We start from the raw sequence: 12,685 nt of genomic DNA on the forward strand, positions 1-12,685 counted from the left end.
TATGTATCAAATTCTGTCCAGTCTTTTGTGCCAGTAGCAACAACTGAATGCTGCATGGACTCTGCTGCACATAGCCTTATAGTCATTCATTAATATTTGTATGCACATTTATTTATTGACAAGGATAAATACATTTAGTAGATGTAGCCTACATACAGTATGTACATGTATGTATTAACAGACTGTACATATGTTCACTCATTCAGATATCCATATTATTATTATTATTATTATCTTGGTTTGGTTCTTTACTCTACCTCTCCTGTGTTTTGTTCTTGCTGTTGCTGCTATGACACCTGAATTTCTGCCAGGGGATTAATGAAGGTTTATCTTATTTAATTTGATTTGATCTGTTATATTTACAGGTGTCCATTCACCCCCTGTAGTTCCGTTTATCCAACAGTTTGGGCTTTTTATTTGCAGCCACTTTGAACTTGCACAGTATGTTACCCTTCTCTTCCTTTGTATATGATAATCATGGTTTTCACTGAAGTGACACTTCTGCGTATTTACACATTCATATTGACAGCATAGATATTCCCTTTTGATGCAGATTTTTTTTTCAGATAATCTTGTTTTGCTATAGGCTTGTTTATATCAAGCAATGTCATAATTACTATGACCATGACAACAATATTACTGTAAGTTTTTACCAGTAGCTGCCATTATTAATTGTATTTCTTAAAGGTCCCGTGACATGGTGCTCTTTGGATGCTTTTATATAGACCTTAGTGGTCTCCTAATACTGTATCTGAAGTCTCTTTCCCGAAATTCAGCCTTGGTGCAGAATTACAGCCACTAACATCCCACTTTTTTTCCGTTTTTTTTTTTTTTTTTTTTCTTTTTGAGGAGTAAGAGGGCGGGACAAGGTGGAGGGTGGGGGTGTGGCCTTGACCAACTGCCACTTTTCTCGTTTGAAAGCCATGATATCTCTCTCCCATGGGTGGGCCAAATTCTCTGGGCAGGCAAAGCAGAGAAAGGGGAGGTAACCTTGCTCCTTATGACCTCATAACAAGCAAGATTCCAGAACGGCTCATCTGAGCTTTCATTTTCTCAAAGGCAGAGCAGGATACCCAGGGCTCGGTTTACACCTATCACCATTTCAAGCCAATTGGGGACCATAGGCAGGCTGGGGGAACGCATATTAATGTTAAAAAACCTCATAAAGTGAAATTTCCATGCCATGGGACCTTTAATGAATATGATACACATTTGTTTCCTTTTCAAAGCAATTGTCACAGAATGGCAATGAAGAAAGTATTTTGTAACTGGTTGTGTAGCAACACAACCAGAGACCTTATCTCTGAAACTTCCAGAAAGAACCAACCAGAACATGATGGAGCCAACAGAGGTAGTAAATGGGATATCAGTGTTTTGGTGATTAGTATGCTGTTTCAGCAGCTGCTCTGTTGGCTCACCTTTACAACATGCTCAATAGTCTCGAGTGTTTTTACGATTTACAACGGTTTTTGGATACAGCTAAGATAGGAGTTAAACCCTAACGTTACTTGTATAGCATTATTATGAGTTGGGATACAAAGCCAATAACATGTTACTTTTCTATCCGATGGGAGGCAGCAGTGCAATAACCCTCACTACTGTCTGCCGGAAATGCGAAGTAGGTTAGAAGAAGCCACAGCTAGCTGCTTGCTGTTGCTTACAAGGAAGAAGCGCAGCGTGTGGAACTGTTAGCATTAAATCTACGAAAGGAGGCGCCCTTAATTGTTTTAAAAGGTAATCGCCCTTTTGGTAATTTAAGTGCTTTTAACTGCATGCATTTAATGTGTAGTGACCAGTTATTTGTATCTTCAAGTGTGAGAAATATTGGTGCATTGCAGCGTTAGCCGAAACAGACGCTCGTCAGCCCGTCTAGCTGACCTTATCAACAAAGATACACGTCTCGGCTAACGACGTTAGGCTAACTTTCAAGCTACAAATGTCAAAGCCAAACCGTCCGGTTAATGTATTATGTCATATGATCGCTTACTAAGGATGTAGTAGTTACGTCGTTGCAAAAACTGTTTGTAAGACAGTCAGCCTATCGTATAACGTTAACCGACGCTAGCTAAAGTTAGCTAGGCAGCTGCAGAATAACGTAGTTTAGCCGACTTCGGTAAAGTTAGACAGAAATTGGCAGATTCGCAAGATTCGCGGGTTTGCGGTTCAATAAATCATAAGCGAAACGTGTTACTTACACAATAGGCAGCTCTATCTAACCGTAGGAAGGTAGACAACAAGCTACAACCCGGCTTTTATCCGAAAGTACCGTCTACATATGTGGATGAATGCAATGCATTCCTGTGAGCGTTCAGCTTTCATCCGAGCGTCTAGGGACCGTCTACAAAGTGCAAAACCGAAAGTGGATACAAAGATAAAAATTCAACCGCTTCACTGTTATTGAGCCTAGCTCTTCCAAAATCACTCTACACATCTAGGGCCTCCCTCTGAACATACTACACTGACTATTTTTTGGAAATATGGCTCAGCCTATTTTTAATGAATTTGTATTGGAAATAATTCAATACCATCAATGCTATTGAGTCTAGATCTTCCAAAATCACTCCACACATCTATGACCTCCCTCTGAACATACTACACCAACTAAGTTTTGAAAATCTTACTCAGCCTATTTATAATGAATTTTTATTGTGAAATATGTCAATACCGTCAATGATATTGAGTCTAGCTCTTCCAGAACCACTCCACACATCTAGGGCCTGTCTCTGAACATACTACACCAACTAAGTTTTGAAAATCTTACTCAGCCTATTTATAATGAATTTTTATTGTGAAATATGTCAATACCATCAATGATATTGAGCCTAGCTCTTCCAAAATCACTCTACACATCTAGGGCCTCCCTCTGAACATACTACACTGACTATTTTTTGGAAATATGGCTCAGCCTATTTTTAATGAATTTGTATTGGAAATAATTCAATACCATCAATGCTATTGAGTCTAGATCTTCCAAAATCACTCCACACATCTATGACCTCCCTCTGAACATACTACACCAACTAAGTTTTGAAAATCTTACTCAGCCTATTTATAATGAATTTTTATTGTGAAATATGTCAATACCGTCAATGATATTGAGTCTAGCTCTTCCAGAACCACTCCACACATCTAGGGCCTGTCTCTGAACATACTACACCAACTAAGTTTTGAAAATCTTACTCAGCCTATTTATAATGAATTTTTATTGTGAAATATGTCAATACCGTCAATGATATTGAGTCTAGCTCTTCCAGAACCACTCCACACATCTATGGCCTCCCTCTGAACATAATACACCCTCTAAGTTTTGAAAATCTGGCTCAGCCTATTTCTAATATGTTTTTATTGGGGAACAATTCAAAACCGTCAATGTTGTTGAGTCTAGCTCTTCCAAAATCACTCCAAAAATTTATGGCCTCCCTCTGAACATACTACACACCGCCACCTTTTGAGAATCTGACTCAGCCGATTTTTATGAATTTTTATATGGGATAACATCCAATAGCTTCACTGTTATTGAGCTGTGCTTCCTAGAATTTACTCCACACATCTGGGGGCTCTTTACTAACATACTACACCATCTTATGTTGGTATAGCTGGCTTTGTCTATTTTAAAGGATTTTTATAGTTGAAAAATGCAATAGCTTCACTGTTATTGAGCCTAGTGCTTCCAAAGTCTCCCACACATATCGAGGCTCTTACGAACATACTACACCATCTTATGTTGGTATAGCTTGCTTTTGTTTTTAAAGGATTTTTATTGTAGAAAATGGACAGCTTCACTGTTATTGACGCCTAGTGCTTCCAAATTTATCCACACATCTGGGGGCTCTTTACTTACATACTACACCATCTTATTTTGGTATAGCTGGCTTTATCTATTTTTAAAGGATTTTATTGGGGATAACATCCATTAGCTTCACTGTTGTTGGCCTAGTGCTTCACCACATTTACTCCACACATCTGGGGGCTTACCAACATATACACCATCTTATGTTGGTATAGCTGGCTTTTCTATTCTTTCAAAGGATTTTTATAGTTGAAAAATGCAATAGCTTCTCACCAGTTAGCCTAATGCATTCAATTTACTCCACACATCTGGGGGGGGCTCTTATATTAATACTACACCATCTTATGTTGGTAGTAGGCCTCAGTCTTTTTTAAAGGATTTGTAGAAAAAATGCAATAGCTTCACTGTTATTGGGCCTAGTGCTTCCACAGTTACTCCACACATCTGGGGGTCTTTAACATACTACACCATCTTATGTTGGTATAGGGCTTTGTCTATTTTTAAAGGATTTTTATGTTGAAAAATGCAATAGCTCTCACTGTTGTTGGGCCTAGGCTTCCAAATTTACTCCACACATCTGGGGCTTTTTACCAATATACTACACCATCTTATGTTGGTATAGCAGGTCTCTGCTATTTAAAGGATTTTTATTGTAGAAAAATGCAATAGCTTCACTGTTATTGGGCCTAGTGCTTCCAATGAATTAAACTAAGTTCTTACATAATACACCATCTTATGTTGGTATAGCGCCCTGTCTTATTTTAGGATTTTTATTGTAGAAAAATGCAATAGCTTCACTGTTATTGGGCCTAGTGCTTCCAAATTTGTGCTCCATACTCTTGGGGCTCCATAAACATACTACACCATCTTATGTTGGTAGTAGCTTTGTCTATTTTTAAAGGATTTTTATAGTTGAAAAGAGTCGCTTTCACTGTTATTGGCTTGGTGCTTTCAATTTACTCCACACATTTGGGGCCTCCTTAAAATACTACCCATCTTATGTTGGTATAGCGTCCCTGTCTATTTTAAAGGATTTTTATTGTAGAAAAATGCAATAGCTTCACTGTTATTGGGCATCATCTTATCACATAACAAAACATATCAATGGATTTTGAGGGGTGGGGTGTTCAATATTCCGGTTGTTAAAATACTACACCTAAAAGGTGTAGTATGTTGGTAAGGAGCCCCCAGATGTGTGGAGTAAATTTGGAAGCACTAGGCCCAATAACAGTGAAGCTATTGCATTTTTCAACTATAAAAATCCTTTAAAAATATACAGAGCCTGCTATACCAACATAATATGGTGTAGTATGTTGGTAAGGAGCCCCCAGATGTGTGGAGTAAATTTGGAAGCACTAGGCCCAATAACAGTGAAGCTATTGCATTTTTCAACTATAAAAATCCTTTAAAATAGACTGAGGCTGCTATACCAACATAAGATGGTGTAGTATGTTGGTAAGGAGCCCCCAGATGTGTGGAGTAAATTTGGAAGCACTAGGCTCAATAACAGTGAAGCTATTGGATGTTATCCCCAATAAAAATCCTTTAAAAATAGACAGCGCCAGCTATACCAACATAAGATGGTGTAGTATGTTGGTAAGGAGCCCCCCAGATGTGTGGAGTAAATTTGGAAGCACTAGGCTCAATAACAGTGAAGCTATTGGATGTTATCCCCAATAAAAATCCTTTAAAAATAGACAAAGCCAGCTATACCAACATACGATGGTGTACTATGTTGGTAAGGACCCCCCAGATGTGTGGAGTAAATTTGGAAGCTATAGGCCCAATAACAGTGAAGCTATTGCATTTTTCTACAATAAAAATCCTTTAAAAATATACAGAGCCTGCTATACCAACATAATATGGTGTAGTATGTTGGTAAGGAGCCCCCAGATGTGTGGAGTAAATTTGGAAGCACTAGGCCCAATAACAGTGAAGCTATTGCATTTTTCAACTATAAAAATCCTTAAAAATAGACTGAGGCTGCTATACCAACATAAGATGGTGTAGTATGTTGGTAAAGAGCCCCCAGATGTGTGGAGTAAATTTGGAAGCACTAGGCTCAATAACAGTGAAGCTATTGGATGTTATCCCCAATAAAAATCCTTTAAAAATAGACAAAGCCAGCTATACCAACATAAGATGGTGTAGTATGTTGGTAAGGAGCCCCCAGATGTGTGGAGTAAATTTGGAAGCACTAGGCTCAATAACAGTGAAGCTATTGGATGTTATCCCCAATAAAAATCCTTTAAAAATAGACAAAGCCAGCTATACCAACATAAGATGGTGTAGTATGTTGGTAAGGACCCCCCAGATGTGTGGAGTAAATTTGGAAGCACTAGGCTCAATAACAGTGAAGCTATTGGATGTTATCCCCAATAAAAATCCTTTAAAAATAGACAAAGCCAGCTATACCAACATACGATGGTGTACTATGTTGGTAAGGACCCCCCAGATGTGTGGAGTAAATTTGGAAGCACTAGGCCCAATAACAGTGAAGCTATTGCATTTTTCTACAATAAAAATCCTTTAAAAATAGACAGGGCCTGCTATACCAACATAAGATGGTGTAGTATGTTGGTAAGGAGCCCCCAGATGTGTGGAGTAAATTTGGAAGCACTAGGCTCAATAACAGTGAAGCTATTGGATGTTATCCCCAATAAAAACCCTTTAAAAATAGACAAAGCCAGCTATACCAACATAAGATGGTGTACTATGTTGGTAAGGACCCCCAGATGTGTGGAGTAAATTTGGAAGCTATAGGCCCAATAACAGTGAAGCTATTGCATTTTTCTACAATAAAAATCCTTTAAAAATAGACAGGGCCCTGCTATACCAACATAAGATGGTGTAGTATGTTAGTAAGGAGCCCCCAGATGTGTGGAGTAAATTTGGAAGCACTAGGCTCAATAACAGTGAAGGTATTGCATTTTTCTACAATAAAAATCCTTTAAAAATAGACAAAGCCAGCTATACCAACATAAGATGGTGTAGTATGTTAGTAAAGAGCCCCCAGATGTGTGGAGTAAATTTGGAAGCACTAGGCCCAATAACAGTGAAGCTATTGGATGTTATCCCCATAAAAAATATAAAAAATAAGCTGGGCCTGCTTTCCCAACATACGATGGTGTAGTATGTTAGTAAGGAGGCCCTAGATATGTGGAGTGATTTTGGAAGAGCTAGACTCAATAGCATTGACGGTATTGAATTATTTCCAATACAAATTCATTAAAAATAGGCTGAGCCATATTTCCAAAAAATAGTCAGTGTAGTATGTTCAGAGGGAGGCCCTAGATGTGTAGAGTGATTTTGGAAGAGCTAGGCTCAATAACAGTGAAGCTGTTGAATTCTTATCTTTGTATCCACTTTTCGGTTTTGCACTTTGTAGACGGTCCCTAGACGCTCGGATGAAAGCTGAACGCTCACAGGGGTGCATTGCATTCATTCACATATGTAGACGGTACTTTCGGATAAAAACCGGGTTGTAGCTTGTTGTCTACCTTCCTACGGTTAGATAGAGCTGCCTATTGTGTAAGTAACACGTTTCGCTTATGATTTATTGAACCGCAAACCCGCGAATCTTGCGAATCTGCCAATTTCTGTCTAACTTTACCGAAGTGATGTGTGAGCATTAACACAGTTTAAGAGACTACGGTTAATAATTGGCAACCACCTTCGTTTGCTGCCGTAAAACTAACGTTAACACTACGGTGTTAACCAGGAGCTCTCAAGATTGTAGCTAACGTATTAATAGAATCAATCATAAACTTCTCAACATTAATGTTCAACTGGCAGGCAACTAACTTAACCGGTTTGGTTGGTTCACCAACTGTTGTTTTATCCTACGCGAATTTCAAGGACCGGTGTTGTGTCTGCCTTAACCTGAACCAAACCTTATCCCTAACCACGGAGGCGGGTCGCCACCATGGGAAACACTATTCGACGGGCAACACCGGAAATGCAATGAAGTCAATATTGTTTTTTTTTTAACGTTATACATGGGGAATATATATTTTTAATGTTAGTGAAATGCCCTTGTGCGTTCACCACGATTAACGTAATACTAATAAATAGTCCGTTGTCTGTACAGTGTATTGAAACGAAGCTATTTGTTATAGTTAAAATCTTAATTTGTCGGGGACATTATATCAGTGGTATATTGATTAAAATCTATGTTAATATGTAAGGCTACTAGTTAGGTTTGCATTGTGTTATACATTTTTTTAATGAGGTGTACAAAATGTCAAAATATAACTCCTTTTTTTTATAGCACTAGCAAGCTTGCACTTGTTTTAATGTACCTCTCTGGAAGGCTGGTAGGTAGTAAATACCTACAGGTGACACATTAAAGGTAATACCTGAACAAATGAGTCAAATACCAGAACACATGCAGATGCTTGCCAATGGGGCACATAATAATGATGAACACGTGAATCATTTGCCAGGGCCTTTACAGTCACCAGATCTCAACCCAACTGACAACCTATGAGCAGGGTTCGTACAAAGTCTTATAACGTTGGAAAATGCTTAAAGTGCTCATAATATGCTTGTTGGCTTTTTTTCCTTTCTTTTATTGTGTTATATACATTTTTTGTGCATGTTATAGGTTTACAAAGTGAAAAAGCCCAAAGTCCACCCAAAGGCACTTCCCATCTCCAACAGAAAACACTGTTCACAAACTGCTCCAAACAGCCCTGTTGTAGTCCAGCCTTTACTTCTGGGACGAACGTGCGTCACTTTACAACGCATGTTATAATGCTCGCCTAGCTGCTAGCGTGGCACGCCCTCATACTCTGCTTCTGACTGGGTAGTAGTCCTTACCTAGCTACTGCGCATGTGCAACTCCCAACAAAGATGGAAGAGAAGTGTGATGCCTCACTCAGCAGCTAAAACAGAGAGCTCAACACACACGGGTGAAAAGAGGAGCTGCAGCAATGTGCAGTACAACAAAAACATTTTTTTTTGAAAATTAAACCATGTAAACCTATTCTGATATAACCTCTAAATACAATTATGAAAATTAGCATAATATGAGCACTTTAAGCTAATTTTAACTATATGTTTTTGAGGGCTGGGTGATATGGCCAGCATCTTCTATCCCTTCTATCATTTCGAACTTTAGTGCAAAATGAACATGCAAGGATCAGAATGTAAAGCGTTGTCCAAATGACGTAAATATTGCCATAAACAAGTTTTGCCACTGTTTTTTTGGAACAAACACTTTCACAGGGGCGCTAATAAGCAAAAATTAACTAAGCGGGTTTAATTTCTATAAAAATATATCCATGCAGATCGATGTATCGTTACACCCTTATTCATTACCCTGTTTTCAAGTTTTCAGGCTTTGATCCGAGGGCCTGTGCCGTGTTTTGAACTCATTTGCTACTATCACGGCTGCATTCCTGGTTTAGAGTTTTATTTTTGTCTAAATTAAGGAATTGGAGGCGGATGGACTAAGTTTCGGATTGGAACTAGGATTAAGATAAGGACAACTTCCACAGCTATTTCTGAAAGAAAGAAGTGATCTTAAAGTCTCCAGGTGCCCCCATTCTGTGTCAGCAGTGCTACTTACTCAACCACCATGTCGGATGGCCGGATCTATGTGGGGAATCTTCCTGTGGATGTCCAGGAGAGAGACATTGAGGATCTCTTCTACAAATATGGAAAAATCCGTGACATTGAATTGAAGAACAATAGAGGCACTATCCCTTTTGCCTTCGTCCGATTTGAAGATCCACGGTGAGTTTTAGGGATGGTCTTTGGCAAGTCCAATCTCATTCCCCTTGTTGGATACCTTTTAGTTTTATAATATCATCTCCAGTGACTGGCAGCAGGGAATGGATGGAGACGGAATTTCCAGGTCTATGTCCGCTAGTGAAACAAGCGTACTTTGGTAAGGAGTTCTTTGCTCTCTTCTCTTAGGGATGCAGATGATGCTGTCTACGGAAGAAATGGATATGGATATGGAGACTCCAAGCTGCGTGTGGAGTATCCTAGATCCTCTGGTGCTAAATTTGGTCCAATGGGAGGTGGTGGTGGTGAAGGAGGAGGAGGACGTGGAGGAGGAGGAGGAGGAGGAGGACCTAGGGGAAGATTTGGACCCCCAACCCGAAGATCTGAATTCCGGGTCATAGTGACTGGTAGGTGGACGTCATGAGTCATAGCCAGTGCATATTTCTCTCTTTCACTGCAGCCTGGAGGTCAAGGGGATTGGTAGCATGGTGGACGTAAGAGTCGTAGGCAGATATGTTTCTCTCTCTCTCTCTCTCTCTCTCTCGTGGCGGATTGGAAGACAAGGGGACTAGTAGAGGACGTAAGAGTTATAGGCAGATATGTCTCTCTTCCTCATGGCGGACCCAAGGACAAGGGACTAGTAGAGGATGTCATGAGTCATAGGCAAATATATTTTTCTCTCCCATTGCGGACTGGAGGACAAGGGGACTAGTAGAGGACGTCATGTGTCGTAGGCAGATATGTCTCTCTCGCCTGGCGGACCGGATGACAAGGGGACTTAGGACGTCATGAGTCGTAGGCAGATATGTCTCTCTCTTTCATGGCGGACTGGAGAACAAGGGGACTAGTAGAGGACGTCTTGAGTCGTAGGCAGATATGTCTCTCTTCCTCATGGCGGACTGGAGGACAAGGGGACTAGTAGAGGACGTCTTGAGTCGTAGGCAGATATGTCTCTCTCCCTCATGGCGGACTGGAGGACAAGGGGACTAGTAGAGGACGTCATGAGTCGTAGGCAGATATGTCTCTCTCTCTTTCATGGCGGACTGGAAGTCAAGGAGACTAAGTGGATGAGGTCAAGTCAGCTCCTTAAGTCCTTAAAAACAAACCAGTAAAACCGGTCATTTTGGCTGCATAACCCCAAACACCAACTATAGTGACTGGTAGGTGTGATTTTTGTATTTCATTGTTTGTTGTATGCTACATTTATCTCATGTTTATACAAGCATGTTTATACAAGCTGTAGAATTAGACTGCTTATCTAAGACCAACCCCTTAAAGTCTAAGATTTATATAGTTGCCTGACTTGACCGGTCATACTAGAGCAGATTTCTGGAACTACAATACTGGGGTACTGGTCTAAACATATTGGGGTTTACTGAAACATTCATCCAATTATTTTATGTGAGCTTTTAAATTTCAGTTGTTAAGCTCATGCTTCATAAAAATGTCTTTTATACCTACTAGTAAAGGTGTTGTTTACCCCAAGGGGTTTAGACTTTGGCCAAAAACGTAACTTGTCCCTGCAATGATTTGAAAGTGCCAGGTAATTTAAAGCAACAAAGTAAGTTTTGTCCCCTTCACATATCACACATTTTTCTCATTCCAGGGTTACCACCAACTGGGAGCTGGCAGGATCTGAAGGATCATATGCGTGAGGCAGGAGATGTTTGTTTTGCAGATGTGCAGCGTGATGGAGAGGGCGTGGTGGAATTTCTCCGTAGAGAGGACATGGAGTACGCGTTACGCAGACTGGATCGAACAGAGTTCCGCTCTCATCAAGTGAGTTCCAGTGCTGATGAGATTCATTGTCCCTTATCCTCCTAGATGGTGAAAGCAACAAATGGCCTATATATTTTTTCCTTTTGCAGGGTGAGACTGCTTACATCCGCGTCTATGAGGAGAGGGGCACTCCCAACTGGAATCGGTCGCGTTCCCGCTCCAGATCCAGAGGTCGCTATTCACCTCCCTACCATAACAGAGGATCCCCGCCTCCACGCTACCAGTCGCCTCCCCGTCATACTATGTCGCGCCATAGTCCACCCCCCAGGAGGCACCCTCCACAGCACCATAGCCCCCCGCCACGTCATTACCGGTAGAATAGCCCACCAGTTATAGAGGATTTGGGGAAAATGTTTTGTTATTCTACTTTCTTTTTTTTTTTTTTTTTTTTTTTTTAACCCCAGGCCTCTTTGTAGGATAGATCATTGTTATTTCTTGCTACATACATTCCATGGTCATGATCACCTGAACAACCCCTGCTCCTCCCCACGGCCTTAAAGATTTCTTTCTTTGTAACACCCATATGTGTTGTCAGGATTTTAATTATTTTTTTGAAGTGAGGTAATTGGATTTGATTATCATATAACAAATTGGAGGTTTCTTTTATAAAGAAATCGTGGGTTGTGAATGATGTCATACCTTGACAGGAATTGCAATGGTTATTGTCCAAAACTAATTATTTACACAATTCTGCAGCTATCAATCTATGGTCAAACTGCTTCTTAAATCTTGACATGATTTTCCCTATTGTGTGTCGCATTTCTGTAGCTTTAAGTATGAAGTTTTTGCCAATCTAAGAACCTGTGAAGCTAATCAATATCCTACTATGATTTAAAACATGTAAAATTAGTGAGCCTTTTAGAGTAGTGACACAAGTTGACTGTGAGCCTCGCCTGTCAGATTATATTTTTAATGTGTGAACCTCTGACCGAGGTGGCCTGTAGGTGGACTATAATTTGTATGCATCTCTGTTGTTTTTTTCTTTACCAATAAATGCAAACTTTTACTGGCTGTTCCATTCATTGTCCTAAATATTTTAGTCCGATTTTAATGAAGGCAAGCAGTAAATTACTTGGATAGTAAGCTGTCAAATAATATGGTCTGTGAACATACAGTATATCTGAAATGTAGCTTTTTCGACCTTGATCTAAGATACTGTATTGCGTGATAGAATTGTAACCCTGTTGTGGGAGCCATGACAAGTTTCTGAGTTGAGCAGAAGCTAGTATCAGGCTTTGATATTCTCTGTGTTCTGCCAGACATTATACGAGCTGTGGTGGAGGAATAAAGGGGGATCTTTCTTGAGCTTAACTTTGGAATGAATTTTTTTTGCAGAGAATAAGGACTGTTGTTTTCTAGCTCTTCTATTAAAATCACATGAGG

At 39.9% G+C, this 12,685-nt stretch overlaps 1 protein-coding gene across 3 annotated transcripts; it reads left to right on the forward strand.

The window, feature by feature from the left end:
• Window positions 1-1,604: 1,604 nt before the first annotated feature.
• srsf9 (serine and arginine rich splicing factor 9) lies at window positions 1,605-12,308 on the forward strand. 3 transcript variants are annotated; one of them, XM_039779670.1, is made up of 5 exons: window positions 1,605-1,734; window positions 9,353-9,529; window positions 9,713-9,930; window positions 11,130-11,302; window positions 11,392-12,308. In XM_039779670.1, exons 2-5 carry the CDS (start codon window positions 9,372-9,374, stop codon window positions 11,617-11,619), a joined length of 777 nt encoding a protein of 258 aa, XP_039635604.1. In that variant the 5' UTR covers window positions 1,605-1,734; window positions 9,353-9,371; the 3' UTR covers window positions 11,620-12,308. The 3 variants fall into 3 exon arrangements, with proteins under 3 accessions (XP_039635604.1, XP_039635603.1, XP_039635605.1); XM_039779669.1 differs by having other exon boundaries at window positions 1,616-1,734; window positions 9,226-9,529; XM_039779671.1 differs by having other exon boundaries at window positions 1,616-1,734; window positions 9,350-9,529.
• Window positions 12,309-12,685: the final 377 nt, after the last annotated feature.

The sequence above is a fragment of the Perca fluviatilis genome, chromosome 17 (assembly GCF_010015445.1).
Source record: "Perca fluviatilis chromosome 17, GENO_Pfluv_1.0, whole genome shotgun sequence".
NCBI lineage: Eukaryota > Metazoa > Chordata > Actinopteri > Perciformes > Percidae > Perca > Perca fluviatilis.